We start from the raw sequence: 14,726 nt of genomic DNA on the forward strand, positions 1-14,726 counted from the left end.
TTGTGTCAAATTTCTTTGTTTTGTATAAAATTTCATTGTTTGTAATTTGCAAAAATTATTTGTTGGATATTTTTTAAGTTCTAGTCTATTTAATCTTCATCAGATTCAAGTAGCAAGCGAATTAATGTAATACTAATTCTTTTTTGTGAAACAATAGGACTCCTTATTAATTTCCTTGCTGAGCTTCAATTTAGCAAAAAAAAAAGCCATTAAATAGGTCGGATATTGGATATCCGAGCTATCCGATCCGAAATTTTCGGATATCCGGATATCGGATATCCGACAGGTTTCGGATCGGATACGGATATCAGATTAGAGAATTTTCGGATTCGGATATCCGATCCGAAATCCAGTTTCGGATCGGATATCCGATCCATGCTCACCCCTACACAAGGATTGCTCGTGATGATTTCCAGCATCATCATTCTTCTCACTTTGCTCATGAGTGAAACTTTGCCACTAAAGCAATTTAATTTAAATTTACTATTCCTTTTGAGAATCCTCTACAAATCTCAACATCAAAGAGGACAATTCCAATTGAGATGAAAAGCTATTCAATCCTCTTTGATATTTATGCTTTTACTCAAGACTGTGTATCATGTTCACATTTGTTTACCTATTCAATTCAACTTATATATATATATATATTTTTTTTTTTTTGTCAGAATTTTTTGAAGTTTTTAATATAGTGCAACGAAATTATAAAATCTACTCAACTTAGCCCACTCTGTAGGACTAAATTTGTTTTATGATACTATAACCATTTTTTTTTTTTTAATATTACACTTTACTTCATACATGTATTTTTTTTTGAAAAATTTCACATTTACTACCAGCGAAAACACCCCGTGTCACATTTACTACCTGTTTAAAAAAATATTTTACATTACTACCACACAAATTCCCTAACTGTATATATTGCTACCACTTAACAGAATTCATTAAGGTTCCGTTAAGTGGGCCCCATATTTCATTAAATAATAATTTAAATTATATATAAAAAAAACCTTTTAAAAAAAATAAAATCTCAAACACCTCCCCTCCCCTGTCCCGCGTCAGCCACCCTCCCCCCCTCCTGGTGGCCAAATATTTCCCCAAAGCCGGCGAACCCCACCTCCTCCATTTCCCCTCCTGCCAACCACCCTAATCTCGTGGTCGGTGCACCACGAACCCCTTCTTGTTGAACCGTCACCACACCCGCTGCTAAACCGTCACCTCCGCCGCGAAATTCCACCAAGTTCTTCATCGGCGGCACCCCGACCTTTCCCCCACCCCTACGTAGCCAACCAGCCAATCAAAACCCTGAAATTTGAACCCTAAAATTCGAAATCAAAATCCTAAACCACCATCCCCAAACCACCGAAATCGAAATCGAAACCCTCGTTTAGGGTGGTTTGGGGCTGGTGGTTTAGGATTAAGATGAATGAAAGGGTAAGGGAAGGGGAGGAGCGATTTCCCGTGCGCGAAAGGGAAAGTCCGGTTCAGGGTGGGGGTTGGGGCAGCAAGAACGGGAAAAGGGAGGGGGGATGGCTGCGTAGGTGGGGGTCGGGTCGCGCCGGCAAGGGGGAGGGGGTGGGGTCGCGTCGGCGCTGGCAGGGGGGGAGGTGGCAGTGAAGTGGATGGGTGGCTGTAAGGTGGTTGAACGGTGACTAAACCCAACTAACGGAAACAGTAGAGGTAAAGTCATTTGGTAGTGAAATATATATTTTAGGGATTTGTGTGGGAGCAAAATAAATTTTTTTTTTAAACGGGTAGTAAATATGACACGGGGTGTTTTCGTTGGTGGTAAATGTGAAATTTTCCATTTTTTTTTCTCTAAAATTTAATCAGTCTAAAAAAAAAATAAAAAATACCTATTATCTTACATTTCTTTATTTACGATTATTTATCCTTAATTCCTATAATTACATTAAATGAAAATAATTAATGATCGTTGATATAATGTAGATCTGACGGCAGACATTACTAATCTTTCTCCGAAGTTTTCATTTTTTTTCTTCGTTTGAGCTTTTCACTTTTACGCTGCACCTTCTTCTCCCTCAATCTCTCTCTTCCATTGAAGCGCGTGCTCTTAATTCTCCATTGAAGCGGATTCTGAGCTTTCTCTACTCCATTAAAGCAGCTTCGAGGTAAGATGTTTTATCATTGTCCTTTTTAAATCACCGAATTTTAATTTCGCAATCTAGGGTTTATCTGTGATTTAATTTTCAGTATAGTTATTTTAGGGTTCTTGTAATGTAAAAATTTAAAGTTTTGATTATTACTGAGGTTATGAATGATTATAGTGATTGATTTTGTTGCTGGAATTCCGATATGTGTAAATTGCGGTGATATTCTTATGTTAGAAGATGTTAATGTGATTTTTGGAGCCTGATTTGATAAATGAGTCAAATTTGGCTGTAAATGTGTTGCAGTCTGTTGTTTATATATCTTGATTATAGGAAGAAACTATTAGAAATGGACCTTTTCTCCCCAAGCCCAGGGCGGCCGCCCTTCGGTTCTGGCTCGATTGGAGGGGCCGTTCTTGTGTGATTGAGTGAGACCCGCGTTTAGAATAAGATGTTTTTTTTTTAAATTGTTACCCTTTTCTTGGTAGCTTTTCCGACTCTATTGGACGGTTAAATTGTGGAAAGAGGTTGTGAAAATTATATGGCATTCGGGTTTATGTGGAGTATCATATAGTGTAGTGAAGAAATTGACCCTAGAATTAAGTGGTAGTACTATAGTAGTAGTGAATGCCGTAATGGGGCTTTATAGGTTCTATTAATTGTGTATACTTGGGTGATAGGAATGTAGGTTAGCCTTTTGTGTTGAAGGATAGGTAGTTCCTACTGCTGTTTAGTTTGATGTCACTCTAAGAGCTCCAAGAGTACAACTAATACCGGATAAATTTTCTGCAGTAACATGGGAAGCTTGGAAGTTATACAAAGTTTCATCAATTGTGGCTGATGCAGTTAAAATAATGTGGTTCCTGAAACAGTTAAAGTTGCATCCTTTATGGGAATGTTATTGGTAATTTTGAGCTAGTCATAAAAATTGGTCGAGAGAATGCTGAGGTTTTTGCATAGAAGTGCTTTACGTCTCTAAACTTTGGAGGACAGTTCAACCTGATTACCATTTTCTCACACATCTTAATACTACCTTCCTGAGCGGCTGAGCCTGAAGTGTAAAGTCACTTGTCATCATTCTTGGTATAAGCACTATAGACAGAACATCCTAAGAATTCAATTCTTTTATCTGTGGTGGGGGGCTTGGAGATTGGAGAAGCTTCTGAGTGTTGAGTTAATTTAATTGAAAATTCTTTGTTAAGTTATGGAACTTGTGGAAATTTTCATGTTTGATGAGATGCGAAGGCTGTTAAAAAGATGTACCTTACTAGCATAAGGTGGCCATTGTAGTAGAATATTTGTGGCTTTATGAAGCAACAATCTGAGCTTTTTACTTGGTTGTTAACACTGTGAGACCTACAACTTGTACAAATTTATTGGTCGTGAAATTTCATCCTGATGATTTGGATCAAATGCTCGCTTTTCTATACTAACAGGTTAGTGATTTTATGACATGGTCATATTCTTATGCAGTTATAAAAGCTTACATTTATAGATTTTCTTAATTTCTTTCAAGGTTGCAAAAAGAGGGAGGTTTTCTCCATGGGAATTTGATTGTTTGAGAACATTTCCCTAGAAAGTCTGTTTGAATCTTCTAATTTAGAAAGCTACTTTGCTTTCTAAGAGTTATTAATTGTTTGTTTTAAGAAAAAAATCTAGATTATACTAATCCTATAAGAGTATTGATGGACTTTTCTTTTTGTGTGTTTCAATATTTATTTCGAATAGGTCTTTTCCCAATGTTTTCATTTATACCTTTTTTTTATTAACATTTTTAGAATATAGGTTTTGGCCTTTTTTTGAGGGATTGGGTGCTTTGGTGTTAATGATTGAGGTTCGATTATGGCAATATCTGCCAATATTGATATGCGCCTGATTTAACTAGAGAGCCAAATGTGATTTTAAAAGGTTAAATCCTGGTCTTATTAAAGTTTACAAATTCCAAATTGGACAATAAAAAATGAAATAGAGATAATATAATTTGATATCAAATTATGTACTTTATCTTCTGGGTGTTGTAGCTTTTGTTAGAATAATAGATATGATATCGGAAACTTCTTGATTAGTTGATTCCATAATTCATAATTGTATGGATTTTTTCCCTCTCTTTAATACTCCCTCTTATCTTTTTTTTTTTTTTTTTTTTTTTTTTGTTTGTCTTATTTGATTCGTTTTGATGAGTAGTTTATTAATATTCAATTGTTTTATTTTTTACTATATCCAACCATAAATATTTATGATCAAAGCAATACATTAGCCAATGTGCATAGTCAAAAAAGGAAGAACATTCAGGAGTAGAGGGAGTTCTAAGTATTCACAATTTATACATATGCAACTTTATTTCAATAAATTAGTTTCATTATTTTTGCCAGACTAGTGCTCCTTGTTATTGCTTTGTATGTGGGAGAATTTGTATGGTTATTCTGTTATTCATTTTGTTCTCTTCATTCATTATTGCTAAAATGGGTTAAGTTTCAAGATCTATGTTCCTTTTTTGAGTTTTTATTTGGATTTAACTTGTTGTATTTTTACATTGACTTGTTTTTACTTGTACAAAATCAAATAAAGTATATAAATTTAAGTGAAATATGAGGAATGGTAGTAAAATTGTTCCAAAATCCCATGTGCAAAAGTACTACTTTCTACTGATTAATTTGAATAATTTAGACTTAAACTAGGTTAACATGTAAGATGTTAATATTGGCTTATTTTGAACTTAAGGTCTTTTTATTTATTTATTTTATTTTATACATGAGCTTATCATGACTATTTGATGTGATATTCCATAGTGTATTTTTAAATGTATGTTAATATTTTTAGGACAATGTAAGTACATGGCAAGTAAACCGCAATCCATGCTTATGGAATAATCCTCAATGGATGTAATTTTCATAATGGCCATGAACAAAGTGATATATGATATGAAATTCATGATTGAGTAAGGCATCTTGATGGCTTTTTAAAGCGAGGAGTTGGAAGATGAGTTTTGCACCAAATATAAAGGCAAATGAATGGTGAACGATGCTTTGAACATGTGCTTATGATTATTTTAGACAGTCCATGTCTGTTGGGTCCTTTAGTGGTAATAGGAGCTTGGATCACTTGAGGGGTGGTTTTGAGGATCCCAAAATCTTACTTTAACTATAATATTAGTTAGTAAGTCTTGGGTGAGAAAATTTAAGAAATGTGCAAATGTCATTATAGCATTACTTGTGTTATGATTTGTAAAGGTAAGGTTAAAGGTTATAAATGATGCCAATGCATTTATAAAGCCGGTGTAAATGATCTTCTTCTTCTTTTGCTTGAACGCCTTAATCCCATAAGTGGGGTCGGCTACATGATTCAACATGAGGAGTTTAGGAGGTTGACCATCTTAATACTACTCTAAATCATTGTGGCTCATGTCAAGTGATGTGACAAAGTCTTACAGTGGATCACTAACCTACCGTAACCCTCATTCTATATCTAGGCTTGGAAGTGGCAACAAAAAACTCTCAGGCGGAGTTTGGGTGTAATTAAATATTAACACAAAGCACGTGAGAGGAGCTTTAGATAAATTGGAGTTTACATATAGCTACTATATCTTGGGAGATGTTACTAATTTTGGTATAAGGGATGTTGATTTGGGGTTTATCCATGCATTAGTATTAGTTGCTTATGGTGGATGGGTTGTTGGATCATTTTTAGCCTTTGTCAAAGGCAAAAGCTTGTAAGTTTTGGAGGAGATTAATGTAGCAATAATACTTTACACCTTGAAGTTAGGGCATTCGGTGGTTTCTTCACAATTCTTTATTTCAAAAGGTTTCTTCCCCATTTCGGATGGTTTAGTCGACAAAGAAATTGAAAATGGAGTGGATAATGATTTGGACTATTAAACGATTATGATAGGAGAATGGAGAGGTTGATGTAGGAGTTGAATTGAGTTTGAATATGAACTATCAATCTGCTTACAAAGGAATTGATGGTTGTTAGTTAAGGGTTAAGCCTTAATTTGTGTTACATGGTCTGTAGCTTGAAGTAAAGTGATGGCGTATTAAGAAAGGCTCAAGTAGCTCGGGATCCTACCTTTATAAAAACCGGAAATTTCCTACCTTAAAACGATTAATATTGATGATAAGTTTGTTATGATGGAGGAATAACTAAGGGCCTGTTCTTTTCACCTTAATTTCAGTTCAGTTTAGTTCAGCTCCAATTAGTTCAGTTCCTAATTTCCTTTTCTGACAAACAATCTAGTTCAGTTCAGCTCCAATCAATTCAGCAGATTAGGCCCTAAATGGAGCGATTGGAGCCCCCATCCCATATTGAAGTTGACACAAAAGAAAGTTAAGTGTTGGGTTAGCTAACATCTCCATCTTAGAGTAGGAAGGGCTGGTTCCAGATTTAGGAGAAATGACTATTGATTCGAGAAAGGCACCAAATTTGAATCGATATTTGTTTGTAACGTTCGATTAGTTCATTTTTGGAACTTAGGAGTAATGACCTTTCTACAAGCTTGTAAACCTTCACACGCCATACGAGTAATATCGTACTGTACTAATGTTTCGAAGCTAAAGTGGAGGCTCATACGTGGATGCGTTTCAATAAAAAGGTGCCTTAATTTGTTGTAAATGGCTGTATATCAAGATTAAGAAGAAAAGTTGTTTGACAAACCATAATGATATGGTTTTGTTACGAAGCAACAACAAGAAGAGGTACGTGGGAATGAAGTTGAATATGCCATTTATTATGAACACTCTTGGTGTAATAATTTGCTCTTCAACCAAGCTTGGCTTGAGTTGATTGGGATGTACAATGGCCATCCATTGTTATGGAACCCGTTGCACAAAGAGGCTACAAAGCAATGGCACATGTCGATAAAGCTTTAGCAAGAATCGGTGTTGAAGTGAATTATTTATTGAGTAGCACTTCCAATAAAGAGGGTATAAGGAGAAGCCTATAATATTTTTAGTTTTGTGGTTAATGGCCTTGTGTGCTTAAGAGGATGCCCTAAACTTTCAAATGACCAAATGTTATTCAAAATCTTGTACAATATTACTAGCAACAAGTAAGACTTGGCTATTGGTGGTGCTTGTATGGGATTGTCTGTTAATTGCGTTGTGGCGAAGGTCTAATGAAGTCATATTAGAAACTATGGCGCCTCTCTTACCAAAGAAGTTGAACAGAATTAAAAGAAACGGGAAAAGGTAATCACTATTATTTGTGGGGAAATATGAGGAAATAGGGATGATTTGGATATGCTTTAAACATTGAAATGTATTTATTTATTTATTTATTTATTCTTTGGTAACCACTCTTTTTTTATTTATTAGTATTTTTTAAATAAAAAAGTAGGCTTGTAATTGTACATTAGTGTGTTGTTATGTTGGATAATTATTTTCTATCTTATACAATATGAATGATGCTCTCCTATTAATGCTAATGCAATTTAGCCCATTATAACAATTAACAATAGTAGCAATTAAACTTTAATAAAAACTAATGTTCAATGATTAGAACTATTTTTACTAACTCATTGTTACTATTGTTGCATGAAACTAATGGTTATTAATGATTAAAATCGTGTTTAAATGAAGAAAACTCAATTTTACTAATATAATACTACCTCCGTTACAGATTATGTGCAACGATTAGACATTTTCCCTCTCTACTTTATGTCAAATCGTTGCACATAACCTGTAACGGAGGTAGTATTTATAATGTGAATAGAATAGATAAAGTTTGAAATGACATAAATAAGCTCTAACGATTAGCATGCCACTTTGGAAAATGGAAAAACATGCATATCTATGTCCTCTATTCTTTTTTGTTCTATTCACTTTTCATTTTAATCCCTTTTTTTTTTTTTACTCACTTTACTTCATTCTATTTTTGATTTATCCCTTCTACCATCTTTCCCCTTCATAGCTTTCAACTCGACAATTATTACACCTTTCTACACCAACTTACTTTGTTTACTTTTTACTTGCACATATCTACATTTTTACATCATCTTTTCTACTTTATCTTACATCCACACACATTTTTTATACTCATTGAAATTGAGTATTTACAGTAATTGGTAACATTTAAAATAAATAAAAAATAAAAAAAATAAATTGAGAAAGCACATGTTAGGATGTTGCAAATATAAAATAACAAAACCAAAATAATTCAATTTTGTATGGGGTGTTCAACAACCGATTATCTCATATGAACATCAAATTCTTTGTTTAACTCAAACGAAATATTCCCCATGTCTTCCGACCAATGGCTTTAAGCCCCTTATACTCTATTCTAATTACTTTAATAGTGCATACCTATTTTAAAATCCTAAAACACTTTGAAATCAAATTTGTACTGTGACAACTGCGATGCGGTCTACAATCAACACATCATTTATTCCCATGACAACGTGATATTGAACCGGATTCGTATTTTCAAATCATGGATATTAATATACGAGATATTAATTATTCACTTCATGGGTTCTTATGACTGATCATTGCTTGATGAGAAGATGCTTATTCAAAATTAAGGTGTAATTACTCAATTTTATGAATGAGTATCCCATCCTAGAGCTTTCTTTTTGGAGACACAGTTTCAGTTATTCTTTCTGGAGAGGGGAGACCGGGGAGAGGGACATTAGCTGCTCTTTTATTAAGGACAGCTTGCCCTCTTTGTTTAACATCTAATTGACAGAAAGGCAGGTGTCTCTTTACTGGAATTCAATTGGAAATGGTGCTTTTTGCCTTCGTTATCCCTTTTGCCTGCTTCATGTATAGCAGCTGAAATTGCTCTATTTTTCCTCCCAACATTCTAGCCTTTTATCTGTAATTCAGTACAACCTCTTTCCAAAACTTGTTTTGTTGATATGCACTTATGCAGGACTTCGATTTTCCAATTGAAGGCAAATTGGGGAGATTGACAAACTAAATAGTTTTGAGAAAGTATTGTACTAGCATGTGAAGGAACAATAACCTTTTGAACCCCATTTGCAGATCTGTTTATTTACTTTTTCTTCATTTTTTTTTTTGCTGTCTTTTTAGTTTTATACGCTACAATATAGAGAGGGGGGGGGGGGGGACTCAGAGATGTGTACTAGTTTGGCCAGTTGGAAGATATGCTTATTGCTTTGTCAAATATGCTTATAGTGTAGTTAATTCCTTTTGGATGTTTCACACTTGAGTGTATAGTCAATCTGTCTCTTAGCTGGACAGAGGACTTAGTGATTAACTCGAACTCTGGAAGTGACTCTGCGGCTAGTGACCGAACTTTGACTTGCTGGCGAAGTTTTATGAGTTATATATTTGTTACATTATATTGATTTTTATGGTAGTTTACATCATTTGAAAACCATATTTGCTTGCTTCCGTTTATGGACAGATTGAGAAGGAATGAATACCTCTGCTTAATATGTCAGGGTCTTGTCTTGACAGATTTTTTTTAGAATGAAAGCATTATATGTTTGAAATATCTTCATTATTTAACTAACCTTTTATTCTTTCAATGCTTCTTGCAGAGCTCACATTTGAGTAATCAAGATCCTGCTATTTTATCTGGAGAAATGAGTGGAAGTAGCAAGAGACGCCATTCAAAATGGGACCATAAAGATGCTGAAGCACTACCTGAAAACTTTTATGATAGGGCTCAGACACGGAGGGTAGGTTGTTTTTTTCATGGAGTACGTTAATGGTCTTGCTTAGGGGTTATTTTTTGGTATATTAATCTGACTGTGTAGATAATAATTTCAATTGACAGCCTAGAGAGCCTCTTTCACCTGGTAGAGGTTCACGTAGACACGATAGTCGCAGCAAAGAAAGCGCAATGACTTGGGATAGAGAAGGAAATTGCACAAGAATTTCTCCAGGACTAGATGAATGGAGACCTCGGCACTCAAGTCGGTCCCCAAGGAATGGTTGGGGTCGATCACACCGGTACGACTTGTAAGATGCCAATTTGTCCTGTTCTTTTTATGTTTCTTTAGGATTTTGTAATTAGAATTTGATTGATATCCTATTCTCTTCCAGAGATCTTACAGGCACTCTTTTTTTTTTTTTTTTTTTTAAACCTTTCTGTTTTTATATCCTACATGAAATATTGTAGACTAGGTTTTTCAAAGTGGTTAATATGTTCAAACAAGGGGTAGCCAATCATTCACTTTAAACTTGTAGTTTACACTTTACCATTTGATTCATGTCTGTTATCAGCTTCTTGTGCTAGCTGCTTATAGGTTTTTATTGGGTTTTCCTTTTCTCCTAAATTTGGTTTGATGTCTAGGATTAGTAAGAGCAGGAGCAGGAGCAGGAGCCGGAGCCGGAGCCGGAGCCAGAGTCCAGCTCATAACTTTAGACGGGAGCCAGCAGTGAATGATAGGAGTAGAAGCAGATCTGGAGTTCCAGCACAAATATGTAGAGATTTTTCTTCTGGAAGATGCAGGAGAGGGAGTAGCTGCCATTTTCTTCACCAGGATGAAATGTATGATAATAGGCGACTGGAATGCAGCTCACCAGAAGATTGGGAAAGTAGACGTCGAAAGACTGGAGGTTCAAGATATTCTCCTGATGACACCAAAGACAGTGCTATAAGGACTGAGAAATCTGCTCATATCTGTAACGAATATTTGAAGGGTAGGTGTAGAAGAGGTGATTCGTGCAGGTATGTGCATGATGATTCTGCTGTTGATGTGTTTGATAAAGGAGTGGTTGAAGATGTCTACAGGAACCGGGATCATGACCTTCGAAGTAGAGATATCTATCCTGATCATGATCATAGAAGTAGGGATTCCTATCGTGATCTTGACCACAGACGGAGGGATACTTATCCTGACCGAAATCATGAATTTGAGCCTCCCAAAAGAGGTGAAACTCCATGCAAGTTTTTTGCTGCTGGAAATTGCCGTAATGGAACTCATTGCAAATTTTCTCATCAGGTTCAGGAAATATATAGTCCAGATAGGAGGTCCCGAGGTGATAGGCGTGGCCCAGACCATAAAAGTGAGGGTGGTCAGGTTTGGGAAGGTCCAAGATGGAGTGATGCGACTGCTGTCTCAACTGTTCCAGCGGTGCAAGGTTGGGGAGAGGACAAGAATGTAAGGAAAGAAGTGACTACAGCAAGATATAAAGGCGATGGGAGGGGTCCAGACCATAAATATGAGGGTGACCGAGGTTGGGATGGTCCAAGTTGGTGTGATGTTACTACAGTACCTAATAATCCTGCAGCGCATGGTTGGGGAGATGATAAAAATGAGATCACAGAAGTGGCCAAAGACATGACTGGATCAAGACCTGGGGATGATTGTTGGAGCCATGATATGCTAGACATAAAACAAACACGAGAAACATCGGCAAACTTAGGCAAATCTCAGATCCAGGACAAAAAGCAGGCACTTCAGTGGAAGATAGAAAATAACGTCCCTGGCTTGACGGAAAATTTTTCTGGTGATATGGAGATTTTTCCTCGGGATGTCAAACAGCAGGGCATGAACTCTTCATCTTCACAAACTGCATCTAACATTTCTTTTCCAGCTGTTCAGCAAGATGTGGCTGGAGAAACTTCATATGAGAAGCATTACCAAGCTGGATTCCAGGAACAGAAAGTATTTCATGATCCTTTTGCTGAGCAGAATCCAGATTATAAGGATAATAAACCTATATTGAATTCTGGGGGAAGGAGAGATGTTCGAGATCATGATGGCTTATGTGTTGTTCAGAATGAACCATTGAATCTCCCACAAGGGCAAGGTAATTTTCAGCCTGATCAGAGTGTCAATGTTCACACTAATACAAACATAAATCCCCCACTTGGGCAAACTCAGCTGTCACTCCCTTCACATTCTAATCCTGGACAGAGTCAGCCATCAATTCCTTCGCTTCCTCCTGGAAAAAATCAGTTGTCAATCCCTCCGCAATCTCCTCTTGGACAAAGTCAGTTCTCACTCTTTTCGCATCCTCCTCCTGGACAAAATCAGCTGTCACTCTCTTCACATCCGCCCCCTGGACAAAATCAGCTGCCACTTCCTGGACCTCCTCCCCCTGGACAAAATCAGCTGCCTCTCCCTGGACCTCCTCCCCCTGGACAAAATCAGCTGCCTCTCCCTGGACCTCCTCCCCCTGGACAAAATCAGCTGCCACTCCCTGGACCTCCTCCCCCTGGACAAATTCAGCTGCCATTCCCTGGACTTCCTTCCCCTGGACAAAATCAGCTGTCACTCCCATCACAGAATGCTGGGCAAGGTCAGTTGTCTCCACCTTCACATCTTTCTCAAGGAGAGCCAATGCAAAGGCAAATTTCACATAATCCATCAGCCTTTCTAGATAAAAAGGTTGATGGGTCTCATGCGGTCAGTTTAGCTTCATCTGAAGTTGCTCCAGAATCTGCTACTGCTCATAGCTCTGTAAGCAATGAGCAACTGGCACAACTCTCCCATCTCACCGCTTCTCTGACCCAACTACTTGAAAGCAGGCAGCAGCATTCACAGTTTTCGACTGCTGTTACTCCCTGTAGTTTGTCTAATCCACCTGACATAGCAGAACCTGTTCCTCCAGTTTCTGCTGCTTTAATCCAGCTAAATCAAGCTCCTGAAGCACTAAAGCCATATGATCCTGTATGTAACAGCGTTGAGCCAAAGATGCCGAACTTGGGTAATCATGTGTTGCCTAGTGTCGAGCTGAACATCTCTAAGAATGAAATGCATCACAAGGATAATGTGACTCAGCAAGAGCCTCTTGCAGCATCCAAGGATGAGAAATATGGCAAAACAACAGATGAAGGAATAATTAAGGCTTCGGAAAACGGGCCTTCTCAGGATATGGGTGCAGATGATGGAGCTGATGACGATAAAAAGTTGAAAGATACAAAGGGACTCCGCCAATTCAAATTTGCATTAGCAGAGTTTGTGAAGGAGCTTTTAAAGCCTTCATGGAAGGATGGTCATGTAAGCAAAGATGCCTACAAGACAATAGTGAAAAAAGTGGTTGACAAAGTTACAGAGACACTAGGGCCTCAAATTCCTCAAACGAAAGAGAAAATCGACATGTATCTGTCATGCTCGAAGCAAAAAATTGACAAACTTGTACAGGTGAGTTTCTGTTTCAAATTTGCACCTTTAGATCCTGCGATTATAGTTATTGCAGAATCTCTTTCATAGAAGCAAAAGCTAGCGAAATTCAACTGAACCTAATTTGTGTTCTTGCAGGCATACGTGGGGAAACATCAAAAGAGCTAAATCTGACTAATGGATTGCTGTATTGAATATGATTTTCCTGTACCATATTAGTGGTAGCTGGGTCTTTTAAAATTCTTGTACATTCATTTTATGCATTAGAGGTAACCCTTTTTCTGCATGTAATTTTTGCTCTTTAGATAAATTAGCTAGCTTGTAATGTATGAGATAAATCTATGAATTTGATTTTGTTATTTTGGCATTTCTTCTCTGAGGTAGCCATATATTGTTTTGGGCGATATGTCACTCAAGAATGTTTTGCTAGCACAGAATGCTGTTGAGTTTTCGACTTTGGACTCGTGATCAAATGCAAGTGGTATAGCCTTAAGGGAATACCTCTATTGATCAAGATCGAACAATATAGCTGTTTTTGTTTCGTCCTGCAGGCTGGAATTTATTACATATGAGTGTAACTAAATGAAGTTTTGCGTTCAGGTAGAATATTACTTGTCTGAAATCAACTTAATGGTCAGAAATCCGAAAGGTTGTGTTTATACCACCAATAAATGGCATATTGAATTAGCATGGTTGAACACATTGTAATCTGTTTGAGTTGTATAACTTGTATAGTTACCACTTTTACGGTAGAATAATTGTTTGCTTCAAAAAATTATATTGGTCACAATTTTGACTTGAAGACAGTGGAAATTAACAAGTACTCCGTAAGAAGTAAATTTAAGTACAGATCAAGTACCATACTAATCATTGATAAAGGTAAGATATTGATTAAGAAAACCATAATATAACAATACTGATCTCTTTCATGAGTTTGGTAAGCGAATTTGATCAATTAACTTAGGCTTTTGGTTGAGTTGGTCTTTTGGTTTCTCCGTATGGAACATATAGCCCTATATATAAGGGGGTCATATGCTATCAGAATCGAACTCGTGGGAACGGGTAAGTTACAATGGGGACGGTAACAATGATTGCTCTCTTACAACTCCAAAAATGTTATACTAGATGTAGAGTAAGCTTAGGGTTCAACGACTTGCAAACAAAATTTTTTGTTTAGAATTTTTGTTTAGAATTTTATCACATTACAAAGGGGCATCGTGGATGATGTCATGTGTGCAATCTTGAAGAAACAAACTTCCAGTTAAAGGGAGACAAATACATGCCTTCGATTCCCCAAAAAACCAATACCTTGGATTTTACTTATAGATTCATCACTTACCTATACTTAATTTATTTAGGGAATTGCTTTATAAATTATAAGCAATATACAAGTATATGCTACTTGTAAATTATTCCTCTTAATCAAAGTGAGTAGCGACTCATAAGTTTACACTAGTATACACATGACATTTGGTTTTTTGGAATTGGAAATATAAAATACTTGTTGCCTTACATTAGCATGTGGAAGTTATACACATATAGTGTCTCCCTCATTTATTATAATTACTTATAATGATGTACAA

At 36.5% G+C, this 14,726-nt stretch overlaps 1 protein-coding gene across 3 annotated transcripts; it reads left to right on the forward strand.

Annotated features, from left to right (window-relative positions):
- Positions 1-1,968: 1,968 nt before the first annotated feature.
- LOC145601737 (zinc finger CCCH domain-containing protein 55-like) lies at positions 1,969-13,686 on the forward strand. 3 transcript variants are annotated; one of them, XM_081657806.1, is made up of 6 exons: positions 1,969-2,129; positions 2,901-3,544; positions 9,607-9,747; positions 9,846-10,030; positions 10,365-13,164; positions 13,282-13,686. In XM_081657806.1, the coding sequence occupies exons 3-6, from the start codon at positions 9,652-9,654 to the stop codon at positions 13,309-13,311; spliced, it is 3,111 nt and encodes a 1,036-aa protein (XP_081513932.1). In that variant the 5' UTR covers positions 1,969-2,129; positions 2,901-3,544; positions 9,607-9,651; the 3' UTR covers positions 13,312-13,686. The 3 variants fall into 3 exon arrangements, with proteins under 3 accessions (XP_081513932.1, XP_081513931.1, XP_081513933.1); XM_081657805.1 differs by lacking the exon at positions 2,901-3,544; XM_081657807.1 differs by lacking the exon at positions 2,901-3,544 and having other exon boundaries at positions 9,846-10,021.
- Positions 13,687-14,726: the final 1,040 nt, after the last annotated feature.

Source organism: Chenopodium album, chromosome 21 (genome assembly GCF_948465745.1).
Source record: "Chenopodium album chromosome 21, dcCheAlbu1.1, whole genome shotgun sequence".
In the NCBI taxonomy this organism is placed as follows: domain Eukaryota; kingdom Viridiplantae; phylum Streptophyta; class Magnoliopsida; order Caryophyllales; family Amaranthaceae; genus Chenopodium; species Chenopodium album.